This window comes from Myripristis murdjan, chromosome 18 (assembly GCF_902150065.1).
Source record: "Myripristis murdjan chromosome 18, fMyrMur1.1, whole genome shotgun sequence".
NCBI classification, from domain to species: Eukaryota; Metazoa; Chordata; class Actinopteri; order Holocentriformes; family Holocentridae; genus Myripristis; species Myripristis murdjan.
The window spans coordinates 8410022-8435316 of record NC_043997.1 but is presented as its reverse complement, the minus strand read 5'-3'; the positions used below and the strand labels follow the sequence as shown (position 1 = coordinate 8435316).

The 25295-nt window shown below is 46.9% G+C and overlaps 1 protein-coding gene across 1 annotated transcript in view; it reads right to left on the bottom strand.

The window, feature by feature from the left end:
* The window catches only part of cyp26b1 (cytochrome P450, family 26, subfamily b, polypeptide 1), a 46189-nt gene extending 25387 nt beyond the window's left edge, over positions 1 to 20802 (bottom strand). Inside the window, exon 1 of the mRNA XM_030076772.1 lies at positions 19554 to 20802. Within this exon, the coding sequence (XP_029932632.1) occupies positions 19554 to 19757 (204 nt within the window). The 5' untranslated portion in view covers positions 19758 to 20802. The remainder of the gene's footprint in view (positions 1 to 19553) is intronic.
* Positions 20803 to 25295: the final 4493 nt, after the last annotated feature.

Genomic DNA, 25295 nt, shown 5'->3' with positions numbered 1-25295 from the left:
CACACACACACACACACACACACACACACACCACCTCGGCTGCATTAAAGACCATTAAGAAGTGGTTTGAATTCGCGACAATAGTCTACAAGGGGTTAAAGGGTGGATCGATACAGCGTGTGGGTGTTCTTCGGCAGGAAATAGTTCCCAAAGACGACCCCCCCCCCCCCCCCTGTGGATTATGTCTGTGGATTACATCGGAGTGGAAACGTCACCAAATCACGCAGGAACTATGGATGTGTATGTTGCACAAGAGGGGGGAGTAGGATAGTATCTTTGTTGTTTGTTTGTATTTTGTGTGAACTGTTCCTTTTTTCGTCTTTAATGATGTAATAAAGACCTTTAATGATGTGGATGCTGCTGAAAAACTGCAATTTCCCTCGGGATAAATAAAGTATCTATCTATCTATCTATCTCTCTAAAGAAGTGATATTCTCTCTCTTTCTTTTTCATCTCTCGTTCCGCCGCTCTCTCTCTCTCTCTCTCTCTCTCTCTCTCTCTCTCTCTCTCTCTCTCTCTCTCTATCTGCTGATCGGTTTTCTGCTGGAAAAAATGTGAAACACTCTCTCCACTTTTTTTTTTTTCTCTCCTCTGTCACTCCGTCTGGGTACAAACTGTTGACCTGAACTGTTTTCACAGCTCCTGTACACTTCCTCTTTTCAGTGGCACGCACACACACACACACACACACACGCACACACACACACACACACACACACACACACACACACACCCTCAGGGCTCCAGAGGCCAGCCGGCGACACACACATTCCCTTCTCCACTCTCGCCGACTGGCCTCTGGAGCCCTGAGGGTGTGTGTGTGTGTGTGTGTGTGAGTGTGAGTGTGTGTGTGAGTGTGTGTGAGTGTGTGTGTGTGTGTGTGTTAGAGTGGGGGTGGTTTCCAAGCTACATTTTGCTGCCACATGGATGTAGAGTGGTTTAGTATGTCTGCCTGGCAAAGCTGCAGACACACACACACACACACACACACACACACACACACACACACACACACAGTCCACTTAGAAGGGAGTTCCTCAGGCAGCCAGACAAGGCTCCCTTTCACACTCTGTTACTAAGATATAGCATGGGCCGATAGTGTACTGTGAGTGTGTGTGTGTGTGTGTGTGTGTGTGTGTGTGCGTGTGTGCGCGCGCGCGTCACCTGTGTATCCATCAGCATCATGCATGCATTTTTCATATCTATTCATACTTGCTCCGATTCCAGCTCTTTTCCTCCTCTCTCTCTTCTTTAACACACACACACACACACACACACACACACACACACACACACACACATTATGGCAGCAGACTGAGGGATTCCAGCTGTCTAATTCCCTGCCAGGTGCTGGAAAAGCTGTGTGTGTGTAAAACGAAAACTTGAATTGAAATAATCATTTCGTTCAACCTGTGTGTAAAAGTGTGTGTGTGTGTGAGTGTGAGTGTGTGTACATGCGTGTGTGTGTGTGTGTGTGTGTGTGTGCCAGGGGTGTGGTCTGGATGACATTTTACTTGAAGGTGAGAAGTGTACCCCATCCACCCCTCCCACCCCCACCTTCTTCTCCTCTTGGGACCTGAATCTGGCAAACACACACACACACACGCTCACACACACACACACACACACACACACATACACACACACACACAGAGAGAAAGAGAGCATGGAAAAGTTGTGATGTAATGACGCCACACTTCTCTTGCAGGGGAACACGTACATAACCGCATGTGAGAGCGCGCACACACACACACACAGCTCCACACACTGATTGCGCAGGCTCACACACACACACACACACACACACCAAACTACAGTGAAGTATAGGGAGTCCCATTGTAAACACTCTCGGCTTCAGCAAAACCCAGAAACCAAAATTGCTGCCACAACGTTCGGCCTGTTTTTCCCGCCGAGGTCACAGGATGAGAGTGAAGCCATGAGGGGCTTTTTTCTCCTGGACTGGTTGCCTAGCAACCGCGGGGACGTACGAGTACAAGTACAAGGCGGCCGGGGAGACGACGTGTGTGTGTTTTTTGACGTGCCGAGCAGAGAAAAACGTCAAACTTCAGCGTTGGAATGCGTTGGTGTTTTTTTTTTTTCTTTTTTTTTTCTTCGAGCGAGGGGGAATAAAATCTGCCGGCAGGATGAGATAATCCCGCTTTAATCCAGCGCTAATCCGCTCGTCTCTAAAAGTTTTTTTCGAATCAAGTGTCACTTTATGGATCCCAGTCGCTGCTCTGCCTCATTCGGCCTTGTTTCGACAGATTTATACCAGAATAAATGGGATTATCTCATCCCACTGGCAGATTTTTTTAACTTTATCTGAAGAAAAACAGCATTTTTTTTTTTTTACAGTGAAGTTTTCAATGAGCTCTCTGTGCAGATTCAAATGCATTTCGATGATAATAAATGCAAGTCGCGTTCAAGTCTTGTGCACCACACTGCAAAAACTCCAAATTTGACCAAGAATATCAAGTCAAAATGTCTCATTACACTTAAAATAAGACAGAAGTAACTTGTTTTTAGACAATTTTCACTTGTTTCAAGCAGATTTTCCCTTGTTTCAAGTGAAAATTGTCTAAAAACAAGTTACTTCTGAGGTGATCATGTCTTATTTTAAGTGTAATGAGATATTTGGACTAGAAATAAGACATTTTTGACTTGAAATAAGACAAATATTCTTGGTAAGATTTGGAGTTTTTGCAGTTTAAGAGCCAGAAAACTTCATTTTTAAAGGATTGTTCTTCCCTAATTTTCGCTTTCACGGGTTAACGTCGCAGCCTGATGCCTGTGCAGATTCCAGCCTCGTGCTCCTTTTGTCTCCTCGGTGCTTTTCTTTTTTTTTTTTTTTTTCTGCGCTGTTTGGAGCTTGCATCACTGTCACTGTTTCTGCATCGTAGGAGCCTCCAGATCGCATGTTTCCTGCGTCCCTCTGCCTTTTCTCCTCCACTCGTGTTTTTTTTTTTGTGAAGATGTGTGAAGAACAACGCTCAGTTTAAGACGTTTCTGTGTTTTCACGCCGCTTGTAAACGTGATTAATCTTCTCTTTGCAGAAACAGAGCAGCTTGAAGTGCAGTCTGCATCGATCATTTCCGCGATAATTCCCTCATAACCAACGGCCACCTTCACATATTTAATATTTTCTATCTAACAGTCAAATTCTTAGTAAAAAAAAAAACTCCTGAAACCGTCTCTTTACATGTTACACTGCAAAAACCCAAAATCTTACCAAGATTATTTGTCTTATTTCAAGTCAAAAATGTCTTATTCCTAGTCAAAATATCTCATTACACTTAAAATAAGACATGATCACCTCAGAGGTAACTTGTTTTTAGACAATTTTCTTGAAACAAGTGAAAATTTGCTTGTTTCATTGGCAAAATTTGCCAGTGGAAAAAGTGAAAATTCACTTGAAATAAGTGAAAATTAGCCAGAAACAAGAAACAAATTTTGCTAAACTTGCTAAATCTTGCTAAAAACAAGTTACTTCTGAGGTGATCATGTCTTATTTTAAGTGTAATGAGACATTTTGACGAGGAATAAGACATTTTTGACTTGAAATAAGACAAATATTCTTGGTAAGAAGTTTTTGCAGTGTAATATCAACCGATTCAGTTTCTGCTTTCTCCCCATCTACTTCTCCTTCCCTTCTGATTATCATCCGTCAGATTAAACCCAGTTTTATCCTTAATTTTCGCCGTTTTCATCAGCCTCTCCTCTCCTTCACATCCTCGTTCCTCTCGCCTTTTGTAAACGCCCGGGCGGCCACGCACCGCCGCCTTTGTTTTGCGATCCATCGGCACACACAAAACAAGTGGGTCACATCATGAGCGCTCCTCTAACACAAAAAAAAGAAAAACAAGTGCAGCATCTCAACAACTCAGTCTCAACTTCAGGAAGCAGCGACGTGAACACACACCGTCCCAAAGTCGATTTGACTTTGACTTACCTCCACTCTAAAAATAAGACCCTGGCGGCTTCCAACACTATGAACGTGCCCTGAAACGGGACATTTGTCATAAAATACACTGTAGGCACATGCAGCTGGTGCTACAGGTGGATGAATGGTTACATTAAAAGTCATTGGTTAAGGTTATGAAAGGGTTAAAAGGTCACATGTGAGGTTACGAAATAAACGTTAACCAGCGGAATGTCCTCAAAAGTGCAGTGCTTTCAACTCGTGAGTGTGTGTGTGTGTGTGTGTGTGTGTGTGTGTGTGCCAGCCCTCTCCGGTCAGCACAGGGCCGTTCTTGTCCCGACGATGTCCGCTTCTAAATAGTCCCTTTTATATTTTTTGTTTTTTTTTTTTTTTTTGAACAGAGATTTATCAGATATTTTACAAGAACCTCAATAAAGGAGGAGGGGGACGGAGGGAGGGGGGGCACAGAAGGATTTTCCAGCCACGCCATCCAAACACACACACACACACATGTACACACACACACAGCGTCACTTTGTCCCGCACGTTCATAATTGTCGCTGTTACTATCTCAAACTTGCAGAAATCTCCCTCTTTTTCTCTTCCTCCCACAAACACAGACTTTCTCATGCATGCTACACACACACACACACACACACACACACATACACACACACTCCAAGCGGGGCTAGCTAGCGCGCTGGCCGTGCTAAAAATACCCCCGTCTGTTCTGTTGGGGTTGGCCTGGGGGCGAACCTTGGGCCCGGCTTATAAATGTCCTCTTTGTAGCGCAGTGGAAATGTCCAACAAATGACTCTTTTATTAGGGCAAGACAAAAAAACACAGCTAATTATGTTTACTCAGATCAACGCCGGGGCTCGCCCCAACACACACCACGCACAGGGGGAGAGAGAGAGAGTGTGTGTGTGTGTGTGTGTTAAGAGAGAGAGAGAGCAAGAGAAAGAAAACGTGTGTAATGCGAGGGGTTATAAAGGACTAAGCAGAAACATTAGGGTGAAGGTTATGGGGAGCAGGCCATGTGTGTGTGTGTGTGTGTGTGTGTGTGAAGTGTAACGGGGTCACCTGAATGCCGGGGAGAGGGAAGAGGAGGGGGAGGGGGGAGGGGGTCAGCGAGCAGAGGCAGGAGAAAGAGAGGATGATGGGAAAACAGTAGCAGGAAATGAATTACAGCGCCTGTGAACGGGAACAAAGTGCTGCCTGGCAAGAAGAAAAAGAAAGAGAGAGAAAGAGAGAGAGAGAGAGAGAGGGCATAATGTCAAAAAGAAAAAAAAGACGAGTCGAAAAAGTTCAATTATAATTTGTCCGCTGCAAATGAGCGCCCGATGGAGGTTCATCCACCTCAAGTCAGAGCAAAATGTCAGACGTATTCGAGTCGTGCATCTAAAACCGAACGCCGCTCGAGTGCCGTCTCCCCGGTCGCCATGGAAACCGACGTGGCAACGCCCACACAGCCGCTAAAACAGCGTCCGATTGTTTTCGCATCGAGCTCGGCGGATCTTAACGCTCACGCACGACAGACTTACAAGCAATGAGCAACAAGTGGTTTTCAGTGCCTTTGAGCAAGGCACTCAAAACCCTGCAGCCGCCGCTCTGGTTGGAGGACACACACACACACACACACACACCGCTCCACGTGGCTGTGTGTGTGTCGCAGCGCAGCTCCGTCGACTCAAATGGCAGCGGCTCCTGCTGGTGTGTTTTTGAGCGTTAAGCGTCACCACCAGCCACCCCGTTAGCGTCGTCATGGTAACGCCCGCCCCGTACGGGACACTGCCGGGCTCCATGGGACGGGGTGTAGAAACCGTCTCCCTCCTCAATCCTCTGTACGAAAATCACATTTTGACCCGACGTTTGATTTCCCTACCCTCATTTTCACCACTTTACCGCCTCACCTCTTCTTCTGTGGTGCTTTTTCGGTTCACCTGCTCGACGAGAGCGTCCACCAGCGAGCGGCGTAGATCTGAAAGTTGCAGCGTTACACTTCGCGTTAACCCCATAACTGCCTGAATTCATTCACAATCACCTACAAAAATAAACTGTTTGTGTTTTTGCCTTCGAGCTGAATCCTAAATTTAGCATTTAATATATATTTGAATTGATTTAACATATATATTTGCATTGATTTAATGTATATTTGCTCTTTTTTTGTTGTTTTGTTGACATTTTTTCTTTTTTTTTTTTATGTAATCAGATTTTGAGGTGGGATTCTCTTATAAGCCCCGAGGGGTTTTCTGTATCTCACCTGCAGAATCTATTGTTATTTCATTCTTGTTCTGATGTTTTGCTTTTATTGTGCAAAAATAAAAAAATAAATAAAAAAATAAATAAAAAAATAAATAAAAAATAAATAAAAAATAAATTATTGGTGGTAGAGTGCTTCCGATCCAATGCAATTCTTGGTGTGCGATCTTCTTTGTGTGTTAAATTTTTAGTCTTTATAGTCTTTATTGTAAATATTTAGCCTTTATTCTGTTTTATTTAACTTTATTATATGTTTCTACTGTTGCTGCTGGAACACCAGAATTTCCCTGGTTGGGATCAATAAAGTATATCTATCTATCTATCTATCTATCTATCTATCTAAATATGAGTCAACAGGCATCAGTGGGACACACACACACACACACACACACACACACACACACCACCTCGGCTGCATTAAGAGTGGAAGTGGTTTGAGGCGAATTCGCGACAATAGTCTCACAAAGGGGGTTAAACTGTGATTATTAAACAAATCTGAGAACGGGAAGCAGAGAAAAGACTCGAACCGCCGTCTTTTTTTTGTTTTCGTGAATAAATAAAGTTTAACGAGGTGAGTCACGTCATGATCGACGTGTTGACGGACTCTTTTTAGTTTCTGCTGCAGCTCTTATGGAGTTAAAAAAAAAAAAAAAAACGCCGACTCATCGCTTAGGACGTCCTGTACCGCAGGCCGAGCTGATGATGATGATGATGATGATGATGATGATGATTGAGGGATCGAAGTGATTGATCACCGTTATTAGTTTGGAATGAGCACAAGCAACAATAAAGAGAAGAGGAAACCCAAGCCCCGCCCACCGCGTTTGACGGACAGGTGCAACAGTACAGTGGAGAGCGTTTGCAACAAAAAAATGGAGACAACTTTCTTTTCTTTTGTTGTTGTTGTTTTTTTTGTTTTTGTTGGAGAAAAGTCGAGGATTACAAGTTAAATAAGGGTTAGCAAAAAAATGAAAGACAAAAAAAATGGATGTTCGGAGAGAGGGAGCAGCAGCGAGGAGAAAAGAGAGAGAGAGAGAGAGAGAGAGGAAACGAGGTCAAAGGCTGTGAGGGAATTCCTCCTTTCTTTTCTGCTGCCAATCATCCTGCCACTGCCAGAGATACCAAGGCACCAGTGTGTGTGTGTGTGTGTGTGTGTGTGTGTGTGTGTGTGTGTGTGTGTGTGTGTGTGTGTGTGTGTGGGGCGTTTGAATGGCGCGATAGGTCCCCGACTCGACAATGCCCCCTGTCACTTTGTTGTCACGCCTCGGCCTCAGAGAGAGAGAGAGGATGGAAGGAAGGAAGGAGGGAAGGAAGGAAGGAAGGAGAGGAGGAAGAGAGAGAGAGAGAGGAAAAAAGAGAAGGCAGAGAGGGAGATACATGGAGAGAGAGAAGGGGAGCGACAAAGAGAGAGAGAGAAAGTGTGAGAGAGCGAGGGGCCAAAAACAGAGAGAGAGCGAGTGCAGAGCGTGGCAGAGGAGGCGGAGAGGTGGGAAGGGTGCTCGGCTCAAAAAGACGGATTAAGGAAAAGGGCTATGGATAGTTCAGCCAAAAAATGGGCAGAATAGAGGGAGGAAGAGAAAAGGAGAGAGAGCGAGAGAGAGAGAGAGAGAGAGGGTTGGCCCCTGACCCAGGCACATTATAGAAAGGGAGATTATGGTTGTTCAAAACTCTGTGAGCACTCACCCTGGGACCCCAGCTAATACCCTGACACACACACACACACACACACACACACACACACACACACACACACACACAACCACACACACTACGTCTATTACAAACACATAAACACATATAGACACATGTCAGCATACACACAGTGAACACACAGGCATGTATAGGCACATACATTCACACAGGATGTACTCACACACACACACACACACACACACACACATAGAAGGGGGCTTAACATGGGGTGCTATCGCCCCCCCCCCCCCCCCCCCCCCCCCCCCCCCCCCCCCCTCCTAGAAACAAGAGCATTCTTCAGGGATGGAGGGGTGCAGGGATGTTGGGACGGGTGAAAGGGGGTGAAAGCGGTGTGTGTGTGTGTGTGTGTGTGTGTGTGTGGATGGAGCCAGGGTGCAGTGTGTTCCAGGGGTGAAAGAAGGGGCAAGGGACATCATTGCCAGTACCTCCTGCTAATCTGTACAAGCCCGGAGAAGGAAGGGGGGGGGGGGGGGGGGGGGGGGCTTGGATGGAGGGATGAAGGGAGGAATAAAAAGATAGATCAGAAGAAATAAAACGAAATTTGTGCATTTACAAATACTGAGTTTTTCTTTCATTTGTCACCATCGTAAAAAAACCTTTTTTCCTATTTTTCATCATATATCAAATGTCGTGAGTGATAAGCGGTAAAACGCATGTGAGTAAATTTAGGAGCGGACGAAGAGAAAGAAAGGAAAGACGGAGAAAGACGAAGATGGGATGAATTTATTGGAGGAGAAGAAGATGCAAAGAGGCCAAACAAAAAAAAAATGAAAGAAAGAGAAATATGGAGCGAGGAGAAATTTGGGAAAGTAACGGGCGCGGAAAATGTGAGGAAAACGAGGGAGGAAAAGGGGAGAGAGAAAGAGGGAAGAAGACGATGGGAAAAGAGAGGGAGAGAAGAAGAAAGAGGCGGAAGATGGAGGGAGGGAAAAGGAGGCGAAAGTCAGCAAAGGCACGGATGATGGAGGGACAACGGCGGAGACGCGGCGAAGAAACGGGAAAGAGAGGAGAACCAAGAAACCGCGAAATGAGGAGAAAGAAGGGAGAAAGAGAGGGAAGGGAGGAAAGAAGGGATGAAAGAAGAATAAAACGATCGAAAAGCGGGAATAAAAAAAAACGGCGAAAACTCAAAAGTCACGGATCGGAAACGTCAACGCACCCCGTGGGAATCTGAAGAAAATGATCGGAATAAAAAGGGGGACAAAAAGAAAAGGGGGGAAGATGGGCGGAAAAAAAAAAAAAGAAAAAAAAGATGGAGGGAGGGCTTGGAAAAAAGGTGTCGAGGAAGAGGAGGAGTGAGGAGGAAGAGTGCGTCCTGTTGGGTCCTTGGAGGTTCAAGGGTCCTGCCTTGAATGTTAACACACACACAAAGGGCTGCCCCTTGTGCCCGCTGAATGAACTATGTATCTCCCACAACCAACACACACACACACACACACACACACACACACACACACACACACACACACACACACAGCTTGCCAGCGCCCTGCCACTCTTGTAGCATCAAACGACTAAGAGGGAAAAGACAAAGAGATGGAGAGAAAGACGGAGTGAAAAAAGAGAAGAAGCAGAGAGGGAACGAATGAAGGAAGGAAAGAAGGAAGGAAAGAAAGAAAGAAGGAAAGAAGGAAAGAAAGAAAAAGAAAGAAAGAAAGAAAGAAAGAAAGAAAGGAGTCACTCGAATCAATAAGCATTGTAATGTGATCTGTCTGAGCTCAGTCAGCACACTCTACACTCCAGCTTTCCATCGAGTGTGTGTGTGTGTGTGTGTGTGTGCATGTGCATGTGCATGTGTGTGTGTGTGTGTGTGTGTGTGCGTAAATATGCAACTGTGTGTGTATATGTGCATGCGTGACGAGTTGCACGTACATTTGTTTCTGTGTGTGTGTACGTGCAGAGTCTGGCTTCTTCTTCTTCTATGTGTGTGTGTGTGTGTGCGTGTGTGTGTGTGTGTGTGTGTGTGTGCATGTGTGTGTGTGTGTGTGTGTGTGTGTGACCACAGCTATGCAGCACACACAGCGCGGGGCTGAACAACAGTCGTGGAGCCTATAGACGAAACGCACCGTAATCCATCAGGGCTTCACAATCCCCGCTCTGTCTGAGCGCCGAGCCGGTTAAAGGGCGATTCCAACCAAAAACAAAACAGAGACGTGTTGAGCCGTTTTTTCAGTCGGGGGTTCAAACTCACGCCGCGCGGGCCGAGCTTCGATCAAAACCCCACGGGCGCTTCATCTGAAATTCTAGCGGAGATCCCGAGGTTTCCAACGACACCGAACACGTCCCGCTGGTTTCCATGGAAACGTGTGGAAAATGATGCACGAGACACGTAGATCTGTTCTATGTGATGTGATGCTGCAGCCATGAAACAGCAGCATCTTGAGTTTGAATATTTCACTCAGTGTCAGAGTGAAGGAGCTTCAATGAAGAGCTGCAACCACCAATATTGAAGTGGCGCTGTTGTACAATATGGAGAAAAACAATGTTTATTCTAACTTTGAAGGTATTTCAACCGCACGGGAAAAATCAGTGTTGAAGTGTGAATTGAGCCTTTGCAACATTTGCTACTGCTGCAAAACTTGAAAAATGGACGCTATCTGCTTCAGCGGCTGCCTGGAAAAAAAAAAAACGTTTTACCACCTTATGCTCTCGTCAAGCGTCCAAAGCCTTTACTTGTAACTTTGAGTGCGTGCAAAACTCATCACACAACACAACCCCCCGACTGGTCAAGAGGCTTGTATTGCACCGCTGACCACCTAACCCTAACCCTAACCCTAACTTTAACTCTAATCCTAACCCTAATCTAACCCTAACTCTAACCCTAGCCCTAACCCTAACTCTAGCCCTAAATCTAACCCTAACTCTAGCCCTAGCCCTAACCCTAACTCTAGCCCTAAATCTAACCCTAACTCTAGCCCTAGCCCTAACCCTAACTCTAGCCCTAAATCTAACCCTAACCCTAGCCCTAGCCCTAACCCTAACTCTGACCCTAAGGCCCTCTGGAGCAGGAGGCCCTTGGTAAAAATTAAATACTCCCGCCTCTGGATCTGCTCATTGGTCCAATTTCCTTTACATTATTTTATATTATTTTATGGAGCTTTTAAGGACCACTTTGGCCTTTTAATAGGAGAGATTTTAATTTCTTAGAATTACTTTAAGACCCCTGAGAGCCCGTGCCCCCCGGAGTGTCCTTTTCCAGGACACTGCGTCCTTCACTTAACCTAACCCCAACTCTAACTCTAACTCTAACCCTAACCTCAACTCTAACCCTAACTCTAACCCTAAATCTAAATCTAACCCTAACCCTAACCCTAAATCTAAATCTAACCCTAACCCCAACTCTAACCCTAAATCTAAATCTAACCCTAACTCTAACCCTAAATCTAACCCTAACCCTAACTCTGACTCGAACCCTAACCAGCTCATGATTTTAGTCCATCTGGGCCTCAGTGCATCATCCAATCAGAGGAAGTAGTACCTTGAGGCAGATGTTAAGTGTGAATTGCATCTTTCCTAAAAGCTCAATGATCCATTATTCCTGGTTTTCCCGCACACAGTCAACGTTGCTCGAGACGTCGAAGGTCGTCTTCTTCCGTTTTCTGCCGTTCATTCTCGTAAAGTCAAAAGCAAGAAAACAAAAGTTCATTCGCCTTCATTCGGTTTGCTCGAACGTTCTGTTTTCTCTCACTGTGCTCAGTGCGGCGGTTTCCTATCAGCGTTATCCCTCAGGAAATAATCCCTCAAGACTCCTGCCTCTGTTGGGATAAAAGTTAATATCAAGTGAGGTCTGATGCCATAAAGTTTGTGGTTTAAAAACAATGGAAGACAGCGAAATGTGAGTGTTTACGTGCACCATGCACTACAGAAAGAGGTAAACTCCTTCATTTTCCGCATTTTACACACATTAAATGACACCTTTCAGCTTGAATGAGCCGTCCTGTGGTTTGGTTTCAGTATCTCAGTGGTGTTAGACAGTTTCTCCTGGACGTAACGAGTTACCTTCCAGAATGAGACGTCCACAATGATGAAAGATTTGGACAGTCTGCGTTTATGTAAAAGCGCGTTATAGGTTCCTATTGGGGAGATTTGCACACTGGCGGCTCCGAATGGCAACAATCAGCAACAGCAGTTTGAACCTGAAACACTAAATGACCTGATAAGGAGGATTTTTTTTTGTAGTGCATCCAAAGACGAATCCTACTGCGGCTCCACTGACAGAAAACATGAATCCTACTGCAAAAAAAAATGCTACGAGGCTTTAGTACCACAGGGAGCTTCTGCAAAACAACAGGGCCGATTAAAGGAAGGATACACCCTAAAACAGAACTCACACATGAGGGGTAAACGTGAAAAATGCAATCTGTCCATTACCTTAAGTTCATTAATCAGTGCTCATGAAATATAGAGGAAAACGCCTGTGAGGTTCGAAACAGGGGAACGAGAGAAAGCAGACAGGTGTAGACGAAAAGACGGAGAGAAACAGAGGGAGACATGGAGAGAAAGAAAGAGAGAGAGAGAGAGAGAGGAGAGAGAGAGATCTGTCATCACTGTGTGTGATGAGAGAGAGCTTGGCCTGCAGGACTGTTATTACTCTGCCCACCGTCATTTACACTTCATCACTGAAAAACAGAGACAAGAACACAGGCTGGCAGAGGGAGAGACAACTCAATTGTGTGTGTGTGTGTGTGTGTGTGTGAGAGAGAGAGCGAGAGAGAGAGAAAATGTGCATGCACCCATACACACGGTGCATTCACGCTGTATCTCCATGCCAAAGCTTTGCCACGCTGCTGAAAGTCAAATTCAACTAATTACAATAAAAGCCAAAAGCAATCAGTCAGTAACTGATAACACTCACAGCTTCTACATACAAATCTACAGTGTGTGTGTGTGTGTGTGTGTGTGTGTGTGCACTCGTTCTCCCTGCCTGGCTCGCTCTCATTCACAAAGTTAATCACACAACACACACAAACACACTGTTCAGTCTCAGTGCCATGTATTCATTTCCCTCGGTCTGACCCAGATTCAGCTTTAGCCTGACTGCACCACATGTGTAGCCACACTGTGTGCTTCGTTTGTGTGTATGTGTGTGTGTGTGTGTGTGTGTGTGTGAAGGATCAGGACCAGACCAGGAGAAACCGTATCCAGTGGAGTGGATAGGCTTTCCTCGTTTACTGGGAACAGCATCAGTCAATATTGATTCATCAAACGAGCTTTAAAGCTGCAAGAGGCCACTTCCCACTTCAGGCCGGGACAAACCCGCACGGATTCTGGAGAGTCTGCAGGGCTCCTTCGCCGCACAAAAATCACATTAACCTGATGTCAGGAACCTGCACAGTTTTCTATTCCGTTTTCCGAGCATTAGACGTTGCACCAAACGACGTTCTGGCGGCCCCTAGTGGCAGCAGGGTGGAACTGCCACGACCCAGAAACCAGTCGCGAAAAATCAAACGTTTAGGAACCACTTGTACATTCCTCTTAACTCTCGATTTGTCACTTCCTGTGCACCGATTTGTTAGCTCCCGATTCTTTTGTTGAAAGCCCAAGAACAGACCGGAGTCCGTCTTCAATTTTCTGATGCAATATTTATTTGGTCACATATAAAGCAAGGCAGCGCTGGTCTCAGAGTGACAGAACTCCCGCAGGATCTCAGTCAGAATGAGCCCCGATATCAGGAAATGATACACGTTTATGTTCTTGGGCTGGGGCCTGCCCCGTACAGAGGTTGGACTTAAACGCAACCGAGAATAATTGGCCAGTTACCCGGACATGGACAGGCCAACCACTGTCCATGCCTTGCTCCCGGAATGTGTGATGCTATGTGTGTGAATGTTGACTGGGCGTGTAACTAATGCAACAGACCTAACTAACAAGATAGAGAAAGTACATCTGGCTCCTGCTGTGTCTGTCCTCTGCTTAGCAGCCAAGCTGATTGGATAATGCAAGAAACACTGAACTCTAAGGCCAATTGTAACAGATTTGATTTTCCAACAGCGAAAAGACCCGATCGCAGAATTTAATCTGAATGAACAGGATCAGTCCGCTAACCTCGTGTAGCACACGTTCTTATTAAAACACCATCTGGGCCGTGGGGTTCAAGCTGTTTAGGAAAAGAGGCGGCGGCGGTGGGTGTTTACAAAACTACATCACAAAAGTGATCGGATCGACCGTCTGTCTGTCGTCAGCTGACTCGGCCAATCCGACGAATTTAATCGTGTCTGAGAGAGCCGAAGGTAAACAAGCAGCAGCAGCGACCGTGATGGATGGACGGTCTTCACGGGGTCCAGCCGAGCCCTCGGACCTGAGACCCGACCCGGGACCAGTGCAGGTTCAGATCCACGTTTTATACAGTCAGTCAGTCAAGTACGAGTCGGGTCCCGTTCTACTGCCACGAGTCAGAGAGTCTGTTTAAGTGGATCCAAGAAGACCCAGATCACTTGATCGCACTTGAAATGATGGAAGTGCTGAGTGTGTGTGTTTTATTGTACTGTATCGTAGCTTCCAACATTGCAGAGCAGAGTTCGGACTCTAACCTTAGCAGCCATGGCGACAAACGAGCGAACATTATTCACGTTCAAAAGGGGAAACAGTTGAGTTCATCTTTATCATGATAGACGCAACAAAAATGCAAAGCTGATTTGAAAGAAATTGTAAGACACAACGTTTTGTTTTGACAAATTGTATCTTCACCTCCGTTAATATCAATCCGTTGTGAGATCGGCCCTCATAGGTTCGGCGTCTCCTGGCCGGGTTTGGATTTAACACGCATGAATCTGGAGACCAGCTTTTAAATAATAGGCGGGTCTCGTTTGGAAGCACATTTCTGGGTCTTTTTGGATTCGGTCACCAGTTTTTTGGAACCTGTGAGGACCTCTGCTGTGATGCATCAAACTAACATGCTGCTTGTTAGCCTGCTGGTACACGAGTCCTGCTGTCTTTGGAAGGAAAATCGAAGTCGTTGTTTCTGTTGGTTCTGTGCTCCACTTGGGTCGCTGTCGTTATCACCTAAAGTTCGCCTGCAGTCCCTCAAAAGGACTCTGATCGGTCCAAACGAAAACGCTCTGGTGAGATCCTCCGGCCGCACGAGGTTTACGAATCTGCGGCGTCTCAGTTTTTGCGGGGACGGGGGGCTCCTCTCCTTCTCTTGTTGTGTTTTAGGCTGAGAGGACAGATGTGTTTTTGCATAAAAAATCTCGGCGGGTGCAACTTTAACCTTCCTATCACAACACGAGTTGAACTTTACAACTTCCTTCATAACTTCTGCATTGGATTGCTTGTGTGTGTGTGTGTGTGCTGATGCTGGAGCTTCTGAGTGTGTGTGTGCATACATGTATGTATGTATGCGGATCCGTGTGCATGCATTTATGGACACATATGGACATAAGCTTGATTCATCTGTGTGTGTGTGTGTGTGTGTGTGTGTGTGTGTGTGTGTGCGTGCACCTGCAGGCCTCTGTATGTGATTGTATATGTGACTGTGTGTCTGTGCATATGCATGCATGACGAATGTGTGTTTACTTCTCTGTATATGTGACACTGCATTGTGTGCGTATGTGTGCATGTGTGTGTGTGTGCCCTCGCACGGTAGCGCTCTTGCTTGGCATCGTCCCGTCAGAAACCTCCAGCTCCTAATGAGAGCAGACAGGAGTTTGGCAGCGCCGCCGTAAAACTATTTCTAACTGCAGATCCCTTTTAAATGGATCAATCACAAAAAATGCATTTGTGCTGCCGTGTGTGTGTTGAGGGAGAAAAATCAGTAAGAGCGAGAGAGAGAGAGAGAGTGTGTATGTTTATGTAGGGAAACTAGAGGAGAGGTTAGGAGAGGAGAGGAGAAAAAGAACAAGAGAACATGAGAGAAAGAAAAAAGAAAATGACGAGAAACGAGTGCCAGGATTTAATTTAAAAAAAAAAAAAAAAAAAAATCAGCCAGTCAATCCAGTCGATCCGTTTCTAGCCAGAGAAATGTGATGCAGTGACTGGAGCTTCACCCTCAGGACATATTCCTACATCCCTCTCACATGCACGCACACACACACACACACACACACACACATTCTTTGTCCTTCCCCAAAAAAAATCACATAAGTTTAGAGACTTTTCATCTTTTCAGAGTCGCAGTTTGGATCATTACCCATCATGCACACACACACAAACACTGCTACACACACTGAATACTCCACGTGGACACACACACACATGCACAGACTATCGATACTGAAACAAGCGACACTTTTTCAGTCTTCACCTGCTACACTCTACACCTGCAGCTGCATTTTAAGGGGACGTGTGTGTGTGTGTGTGATGTCCCAGGACAGGGAATCCGACCACCTGTTGAAGCTGCATCTGCATCTGACTCATCACTTTTTGTGTGAAAAAACAGAGAAATGTCTTTTTGTCTAAAATAATACACATTTTCCCATTCCTGAGATGAAACTGAAACTGTCTCTTTGCTCACTTTTTTTGCAGAGAGACCCCTTTTTGTCTCAAACCGAAAACGTGACACAAGAGAAGAGCCCTTCCAGCCCTGGCACCGTCCAGAGGTCTTTCCCCTCTCTCGGCTGCGGAAAGACGGCTCGTCTGTCCCCCGAGCTCGTCTGACTCGTCGTCTCCGTGACCAATCAGAGCCGCTCCTCTCGTCTCTCTGCATCCCGGCACCTCTCTCTTGATCAGTCGCTGCCACTCCTGCGCCTACGTTAGATCAATGAAGCCTTTCACCTCTAACCTTAACCCTTAAAGTCAAATTCTCCCTTAAACTCGCCCTGAAGTGGCTTCAAAGTTAGTTATTATTTTTTTTTTCTGTGTTGTGTGACAGTGCCACATCCATATTCTGCATCATCGAAGCAGCATCGCACCTATATTCAGGGACGTGTTCAAAGCCGAGGTGGTGTTGTTTCATGGCTGCAGCTTGACATGAAACTGAAGATGCCTGCAGGTCTCGTGCATCATTTGAGACGCGTTTCTCCTGGAGTTCAGCCGGACGTGTTTGGTGTCTTTGGAAACCTCGTAATCTCCACTACAATGTGACATGAGGCTCTGCGGGTTTGAACAAAGCTCGGCCGCACAGCGACGGAAAACCCGGCAGAGGTCCTCACAAGTGTAGAAACACAGATACAAGCACACACACACACACACATGCGCGCACTCAGGCACTCACACACACACGCAGCCTTTTATTCCTCTATCTGACTGACGTGCCCCCCTCGCCATAAACTTGGCAGCGCTCCCCGGTTGCATTCCGGGAACGCGTCTCGCCCGGTGTCAGATGTAACGGAGAGGAGAGCACCGCGAGTTCAAGCCCCGCACGCGGCCAACGTGCCTCCGCTCGTCCAGACCCAGCCCTTTCCTCTCTCTCTCCCTCTCTCTCAGAGGTTTTTCTCTTTCCCCCTTCTCCCCACCCTCAACCCCTTTCTCCCTCTTTCTCCCTCTTTCTTTATTTTTTCTCCCCCCCCCTCTTGGCGAGCTCCTGGGAGCCATCAGTTCGCGCTGACAGCCGCCGCTCGGCGGTGGGACTCGCGTGCAGCTCGGCGGGGTCACGCCGCACGTCTGACGCTTTCTGCCGAGGGCGAAAACTAATGACCAAAACTCCTTTTTCCCCCCCTCGCCCCCCGCCGCCGCCGCCTTTCCCTCTCTCTTAAACTCTGCTTTAACTGACCTCTTCCTCTCTGGTGCCAAACAGAAACGTCAAAAAAAACCCACCAAAACAGATCCCGGCGCCTTCGCGGTGATGCGGCATCGCTCACTTCCGACTACGGGCGAGAAAAGGATTGTGGGAGTTGAAGGTTCGTGGTCAGATTTACACCTTTCCATCTATTTATGGACCAGATTTGTGCACGATAACACAACAAACACCGTGAGCAGACGGGGATTCTCTCAGATGCTGTAAAGCGAGGAAGCCGGGCAGCGAGGCTTCTTTCCCAGGTGTTACCTAATTTTGCCTCCCGCCGCACGCACAGCCGGAGTCAAAAAGATGTACTCGGAAACATGGAAGCGACAAGATCAACACACACACACACACACACACACTCGTGCGTGTCACCCACATTTCATATCTGAAATGACCCGAGCCTCTGCGAATGTGCTAACTCTGTGCGGCTCCGGCTCCGCAAAAACCGAATCCAGGAACAAATGCATGTTAGCTGAGGAATCTTGAAAGGAGGACGGGAGGGGAGGGGGAGGTGGAGGTGGAGGTGGGGAGGGTGGAAAAGTGTGGGGGGGTGGGTATGATTTCTAAAACATGCTGCATGCTGGGAGCTTTTTTGGACTTTGCTCCAGCCAAACTCAGCCCACAGGGAGCGGAGTTGACAGTCTGGATTCAGCGACGAGCGAGGAGAGATGGGGGGGTGTGAGGAGGAGGGGAAACAGAGGGAGAGAGAGAGAGAGAAGGAGAGAGAGAGAGAGTCCGAGGTGTGCACTTTACCCTCACCTTAACCCTTTACCCCTTCCCCGAACCTCTCTTTCTTTCTCTCTCACCTTTTTCTCCCCCCCTGCACTCGACCAATTTCCAAAATAAGTGCAACACAGGAAGTCTTTTTTTTTTTTTTTTTTAAACCGAATACTTCTCATTACAGCAGGAGATCACACACACACCACACTCTCATCATACTTACAACATAAACTACACACTTTAATTCAACTTTAAACCTCTTGATCCAGGCGTTCAATCAGGGAGAGGAACCTCCTAAAATAACTCTTCACACACACACACACACACACACACACACACCTACTCCTGCTCAATTCTATTCTAATCCTCCACAGAGACACCCACCGTGACCTGTTGCCACCCTGTCTGTCGTTATCGATAGGCTATCTGACCGACTTCAGCTCGCCGCCGCGTCCTTCAGGCGCAGGCGGGACGACGCGCTCCGCTCCGAGATAAACGCGCTCCTAATCTGATGCGATCGCCGGCGGAGCCACAAAGCCTGAGCGGCTTTAACCTAATCAAAACGGAGCGAGAGTCTTTGATGGGGCTGGCAGCCGCTCCTCCGCCTCGGATCCATCAGAGCCGCGCAGGATGAGGGGAGGCGGAGGAGGCGGAGGGGGACGCCGCGTTTAACTCGTTTTATCGGCGCGGCAGAGTTTTAATTTGTCACCCAGGCTGATGTGAACGTGTAGACCACGACTTCAGTTCACAGTATGTACAACACGGCACTGTGCCACGCTGATCCATGAAAACAGAAAAGGCACCAATGTCTGGAAATAGAGCCGTTTTGTTTGTTTTGGGGGGACGCACGTTGTCTGCACTCTTATTTGCAACCACATAGATGCATATTGCATAGATTATGAACAGAATGCCATTGGATATGACGAAGAGGCTCTGCAGTAGTCAATATCCTGATTTACCACATGCTTTTTGGCAGCTTTGACGCATAAATGTGATTTGAAATGCGGAGGAGGAGGAAAGACCCGCGCATAAATCCCGGGAAAAAATGAAAAAGTTTGAGCTTGTGATGAATGAACAAAAGCACAAAGGGGTGGAAAGTTTTTAAAAAGAAAGTAAAAAGGTTGATTTAGTACACTTTAAAGCCACCACACACACACACACACGCACACATACACACACACAACTCCTAATCTGGCCCCAGGCTGCCAGAGCCACAGACCCACCGCAGTGACCCAGACACCGGGTCGCGCTCCAACCCCTCCCCGGCGGCGCGCTTACCTGGAAGAGCCAGTGGCAGGTCTCGCCGATGATGGGGAAGCCCATGGATCCCTTGGGCATGGGCAGCTTGCAGTTTTTATCCCGGGTGGCCGTCCATCTCAGCTGCCACAGCTGCTGGGAGACAGCGAGGAGCAGCGCCATGGACACCAGGCAGGCGGCCAGGGTGGCCAGAGCCGAGACGAGGTCGAAACTGTCGAACAGCATGGTGATGGAGAGCCCGGCGTCTCTGTGGGGCTCTGGGCGACTCTCTGGCTCGGCGAAAGCGGCGTTCAAGTCTCGTTAAAAGTTGTTGCTGTGATGTTATGTGGTGTTTCTGGATCCCGGGATGACTCAAAGCTTGGATTTGTAGTTATTTTTATTGCGTAAAAGCGCAGCGCTCTTTTTACGCACTCCAAGGCGCCGTGGAAGTGACAAGAGGTGGTTGTGTTTTCAGTTCACAGAATGAATGGACTGTCTGGAGTGCGATTGCCCCCCTCAGATAGTAGATTTCTCTAGGTTGAAATAGTCACAAAGTGGCGTTTTTGTGCGTAAAAAGTGCAAATGGAAGTGAGTTGGCTGAGAGGAAGAGATGCTACAGGTGAGCTGCGATGCCAAGCTCCCCTTGTTTCACCTCGTATCGGCTTCAGCTTGCGTATTCAAACCACCAAAAAGACTTGAAATCATTACAACTTTGTTTGGCTTAATGATTTAAGCGCTGGTGACAGGAATCACACAAGACGGGGGGCTGTCCTGCTGTTTGAAATTTCATTTTAATCTCAAATTATAGGTCAAAAAAGACGGATAATAAATAATGAAACCAGCAGAATAAAAGAGAAGTGGACACGTATATGTCAAAAGCTGGGGCACCGTGGAGCACGTGGAAAAAGTGAGCCGAGCCCTGGAAATAAGAAGGGCTTTACTTTTTAAAAAACTTCTCAAGAAATGGAAAGACTTGAGTTTTTTCTAGAGGGGGAGGAAAAAATAAGAAAGAAAAAAAATCACAACTTTTTCCAGGAATGGCGTCTCTCTCTCTCTCTGTCTGTCTTTCCTCCAAAAAAGAAAAAAAATGCCTCTTAGAAAAGTCTTAATCAGGCAAACCTCAGATAAGGAAGATCAATCAGCTGCTCACAAAAAATTAAAACAGGGCATTGGAAAGACTTTTTAGATCCGTGAGCGTGCAGGAATCAAAAGGCACAGCGGAGATGCTGAGGCGCAGGCACCGTCCTCCTTCTCCCTCTCTCTCTTTCTTTCTGTCGTCCACTCTTTCTCTGTGTACCTTTCTGTTTCAGAGTGCTCCACACACACTCTCTCTCTTGCTCTCCCTCTCTCTCTCTCTCTCTCTCTCTCTCTTTGCGCTGGCTGCCTATACAGTCTCCCTCAGTGTGTGTGTGTGTATGTGTGTGTGTATGTGTGTGCGTCAAGCCAGAGGCACCAATGAGTGTTTATATAGTGCGGAGGCAACTGGAAGGCGAATAGGCGGCCAAGGGCTCCCGTCGCCCCCTCCAACCCCACCCCACCTCACTCCGAGTCGGCTACAGAGAGAGAGAGAGAGACTCCCCTCCCCTTCCTCTCCTCCATCCCTCCTCCTCCTCCTCCTCTCCTCCAACCCCACCTCTTTCAGTTCAGCTGCTGGAGGAGCTGGAGGGAGTCCCCCCCCTCAACCCCTCCTCATCCCCACTCCCCCTTTTAGTCCTCCTCCTCCTCTCCTCTCGCAGGGAGGGGAGGGGTGGGTGTAAACTGAGCGGCAAGCGGCGCAAGAGGAGAGGAGGCTCGGAGCGTGCTGGAGCTGGCTGCGTGCCAACGAGAGAGAGGGAGAGAGAGAGAGAGAGAGAGAGAGAGAGAGAGAGAGAGAGCAGGGGTTACAGTTACTTTTATGACTTGTGTCTCCGTGCGGGACGTGCGCTACTGAGCTAATCACCTGCAGAATAAAAACAGCGCGCTGCGCACGCACCGGGATGGAGATGCAGATGGATGTGACCTTTTTCCTCCTTTTCCTTGGAGAGAAGGAGCTTTAGTTTCCAAATCATCAATAAATCTGATGGTAATAAAACAAAATCCCCGCTGCAGACACAATGCAAGCTCCATCCAGGGATCCAAACGGAGACACAGCTCCACAAGCGCCGTTGCGCACGGGGATGTGCGCGCATGTGGGTGATTTTCCATCTCTCCGGCGCTGATTGCAACTCTTTCTCAACAGATTTAAAGATGTTTCTATATCCCCCTCATATCTGCTCCAGTGGAGTACGTCTGAACGAACAGATTTATGCAATTCCAGAGGAGGAAAATGCACTGACTTCTGCGTGTTTTGCTCCACATTATGCACGTTCTGAATCCCAAATCTAAAAAATTTGTCGTAAAAGCTGATATTGCCCGTGCAGTAGCCCACTAGAATGCCTTTTTGGATTGATATTACCTGGAAAAAATGTGGTTTATGTAGTGGAGCTCGAAACCGGCATCAGCTGACTCCAAATCGGGCATGGCCGTGCGGCGAGGTGTGCCAAACAACCAGACGAGGTGGAAAATGTGTCGCAGACCAACTTGGAAGCGCCTAAGCGGACTCTAAATTGATCCACATGGCACTCCTGCGGCTTTCATTCACTGTTTCACACCAAACATCATCACCTTCGTCCAACTTGACTCCATCAGTCACCGCGGAGCTCTGGCCGCTCAGCCTCAGCAGCCGCTGGCGCCGTTGGGTGGCTTTTGCTCAGGGGCACATGGGTAAAGTGTCACTTTTACAACGCGGGGCTTATCAGAGATGAGGGGATTAGAACTGGCAACCTCTTCCTTCCTTCCTTCCTCCCTCCTTTCCTTCTGTCTTTCTTTCTTTCTGCTGCCTTTCTAAGCACTAACACTCTTTAATCAGTGCGAAATAACTTTAAAAACCCAATTAAAAAAATGACATACGCTCTAAACACTTGTTGGACAAAAGGTCTCATTGAGCCAAAAACTGTGCAAAATGAAAATTAAAGCTGCCAAGTGGATTTTTTTTCTCGCCTAAAATTTGAATGTACCCTCTATAAACAGCTTATTTCGTCTGAGTGTGTTCACATCACGGGTTCAAGTCCCGCTCATGACATCTGATGCATCATTCCTTCTCCCTCCTCTTCAGTTCAAGAGGCTGTACTGTAACCAAAAAAAAAAAAAAAAAAAAAAACAAGGTCACAGGTTTGATTCCCTGCTCTGGGTGTCCTCGAGCCAGACACCGGCCGTGGGTCGGTTCCTCAGAAAATGACGCAGCCCCTGATGGGTCGGTGGGGCGCAGGCGCAGGCGCGGGGGCGGGGGTGGGGGGGGGGGGGGGGCGTCGGGGTGTTCTCGGCACCACGAGCCGCCGCCTTTCCAAGGGAACGACTGGCTTCAATTAGGTCCTCTCCTCTTGTGATCATGGTTATTACCGGCCGTTGCGTAACAGAGAAGGCAAGCGTGGGGACCCTGACCCCAGCTGCAGCGTGCACACACACACACACACACACACACACACACACACACACACACAGATACATGCAGTAGGACAGTGAATGCACCAGGGTGTTAAACTCTATATTCTGTTTGTTTCTCGACAGTAAAGCTGACTTATCTCTTTCATTTTTCACTTTTTCTTTTTTTTTCACCTCCTGTCTGCATCACCTACAGTTAATCCGCTCTAATTCATTCTTTCTGTCATCTTTCTTTCTTTTCTCTCTCTCTCTCTCTTCTCCTTCTCCTCTACTTCCCAGCTCCCCCCGTCCCCTCCTCGCGGCTCTCTTCCTCCCTTTTCTCCTCGCACGGCCTGTGCTTTCATTTCCCCTCTATCTTTTTCTCTCCCTCCTCTCTCTCGGTCTCTCTCTTTCTCTCTCTCCTTTTGTCCCCGTTCACTCCGTCCCTCTCCCTCCATCCCTCTCGTCCCTTTTTCCTCCCTCTGCTCTTCCTCTCGGTTCACCACAGGTCAGAGACGCAGCGAAGGGAAAAGGGATTTCTGACTCTTTAGGGTATTTTCCTAAAGAATACCAGGCCTCCCCTCCCCTCCCTCTCTCTTTCCCTCTCTCTCTCTCTCTCTCCTTATCTCTCTCTCTCTGTGTATGCCTCCCACTTGTTTTCTGACAGCGGCTCAATGCTGCCGCCTAGCGGAGAGGAAACACATGGCAGCCAGCCAGAGAGCGAGAGGAAGAGAGGGAGAAAGATGGAAGGACAGAGAGGGAGAGAGATGAAGGTGGGAAAGTGAGACAAAGGGGAGGAGGGAAAGAGAAAGAGAGAAATAGAGAGAGATTCAGAGTGTTGACTCCACCGGCATAAATCTCCATTTTTCTTCTTACATTCAGCCTTAAAGTCTTGTTTCTATCAAAAGAGGTGCAAAAAAATGTGCCAGTGGCAAACGTTTCCAATGTAGTTTCACTTGTTGCAGCATAAATCTGTCGAAACGAGGCCGAATGAGGCAGATCAGCCCGCTGGGATCAAGAAAATGACTCTTGATTCAGGAAAAGTCTGGAAACAAGTTGAAAACAAGGCGGATACTCGGAAGATTTTTTATTTTTATTTTTTTAAACTTGTTTGACAAAATACAAGATTTTACCACTGAAGACGAGACTGAATGACTTGTTTTCAGTTTGTCACATGATGGGGGTCGGCTATTTTCACAGCACACACACACACACATGGTGCACTGATCCATCATCAATTATCTCATCTGCGTATCACATTTTGCTGCCTCTCATGTTGGCCGATGACTCGCACATCTCCCCGTGTTCCTGATCAAGTGAGTAACAGACTCTGCGGCCTCAGAGCTGCTTACTTGCACTAATGTTCAGCCGTCAGCATTAGTCAGAGCCGTCACATCTATGCTTTATATACACACACACATACAGACAAGGCCACTGCAAAATGTCTCATGTTTTCAAGAGGCCCCACATGTGCGGCTCCTTCGTTAAAAGCTGAATCATGGATGTGCTGTCTCATTCTGTGCATTTGGTTTTCTCGGCCTCCACGCTGCACGCTGCTTTAACTTACTCTTAACCCTATAAAGCCTGAACTATGAAAGAATTGGCAGAAAATTCCAATTTTTTTGCAATTGAACCCTTTATTTAGTCCTGTAACAAAATATATATAAAAAAATAATCAAAAAATATGTTATTACATGACCTGTCTGGTGTATGATATATGATATGTACTTGAAGTGCCAATGGTATGGTCCAGGGTGAACAGGGGAAGTGTTCAAAGGTATTCAACAGTATTTTGGTCAAGTATTGATTAAACTGAAAATGAATTGAAAATGTGTATCATATATGATGCAAATGGCTTTATAGGGTTAAACTTTACTCTCACTGTTGTCGGCTCTCACAAGACAAACACGCGAGTTCATCTTCCAAAAAACAAGCCAGACAAACGTAGTGTGTATCCACATTTTCAAAAAGACAACGCTATTCTGTGATTTTATGCGTCTGTTTACATTCTCATATAAATACTTCTTTTTTTTCACACTATTCTCTACTGCAGATCGCGATAACACAGCGGTGAGTCAGCCTGTATCCAGCTCATAAAGCTTTTCCATCTTCTGTTTTAAACACTCACCCTGCGTTCCGATACTCACACTACCATACTATTTAGTAGGGGAAAAAAAAGAATTAGCATGCATATTTCATACTAAACTACATACTTTGTAAGGGCAGCTGCAGTACATGCTAAAAGTAAAAAGTATAAGTATGCGATGTGGAACGCAGGGCCTGTGTCCGGTAGCTCTTTCCTGCTGCACGGGAAGTGATGCCCTTTACATTTCCTACAGAAACAGT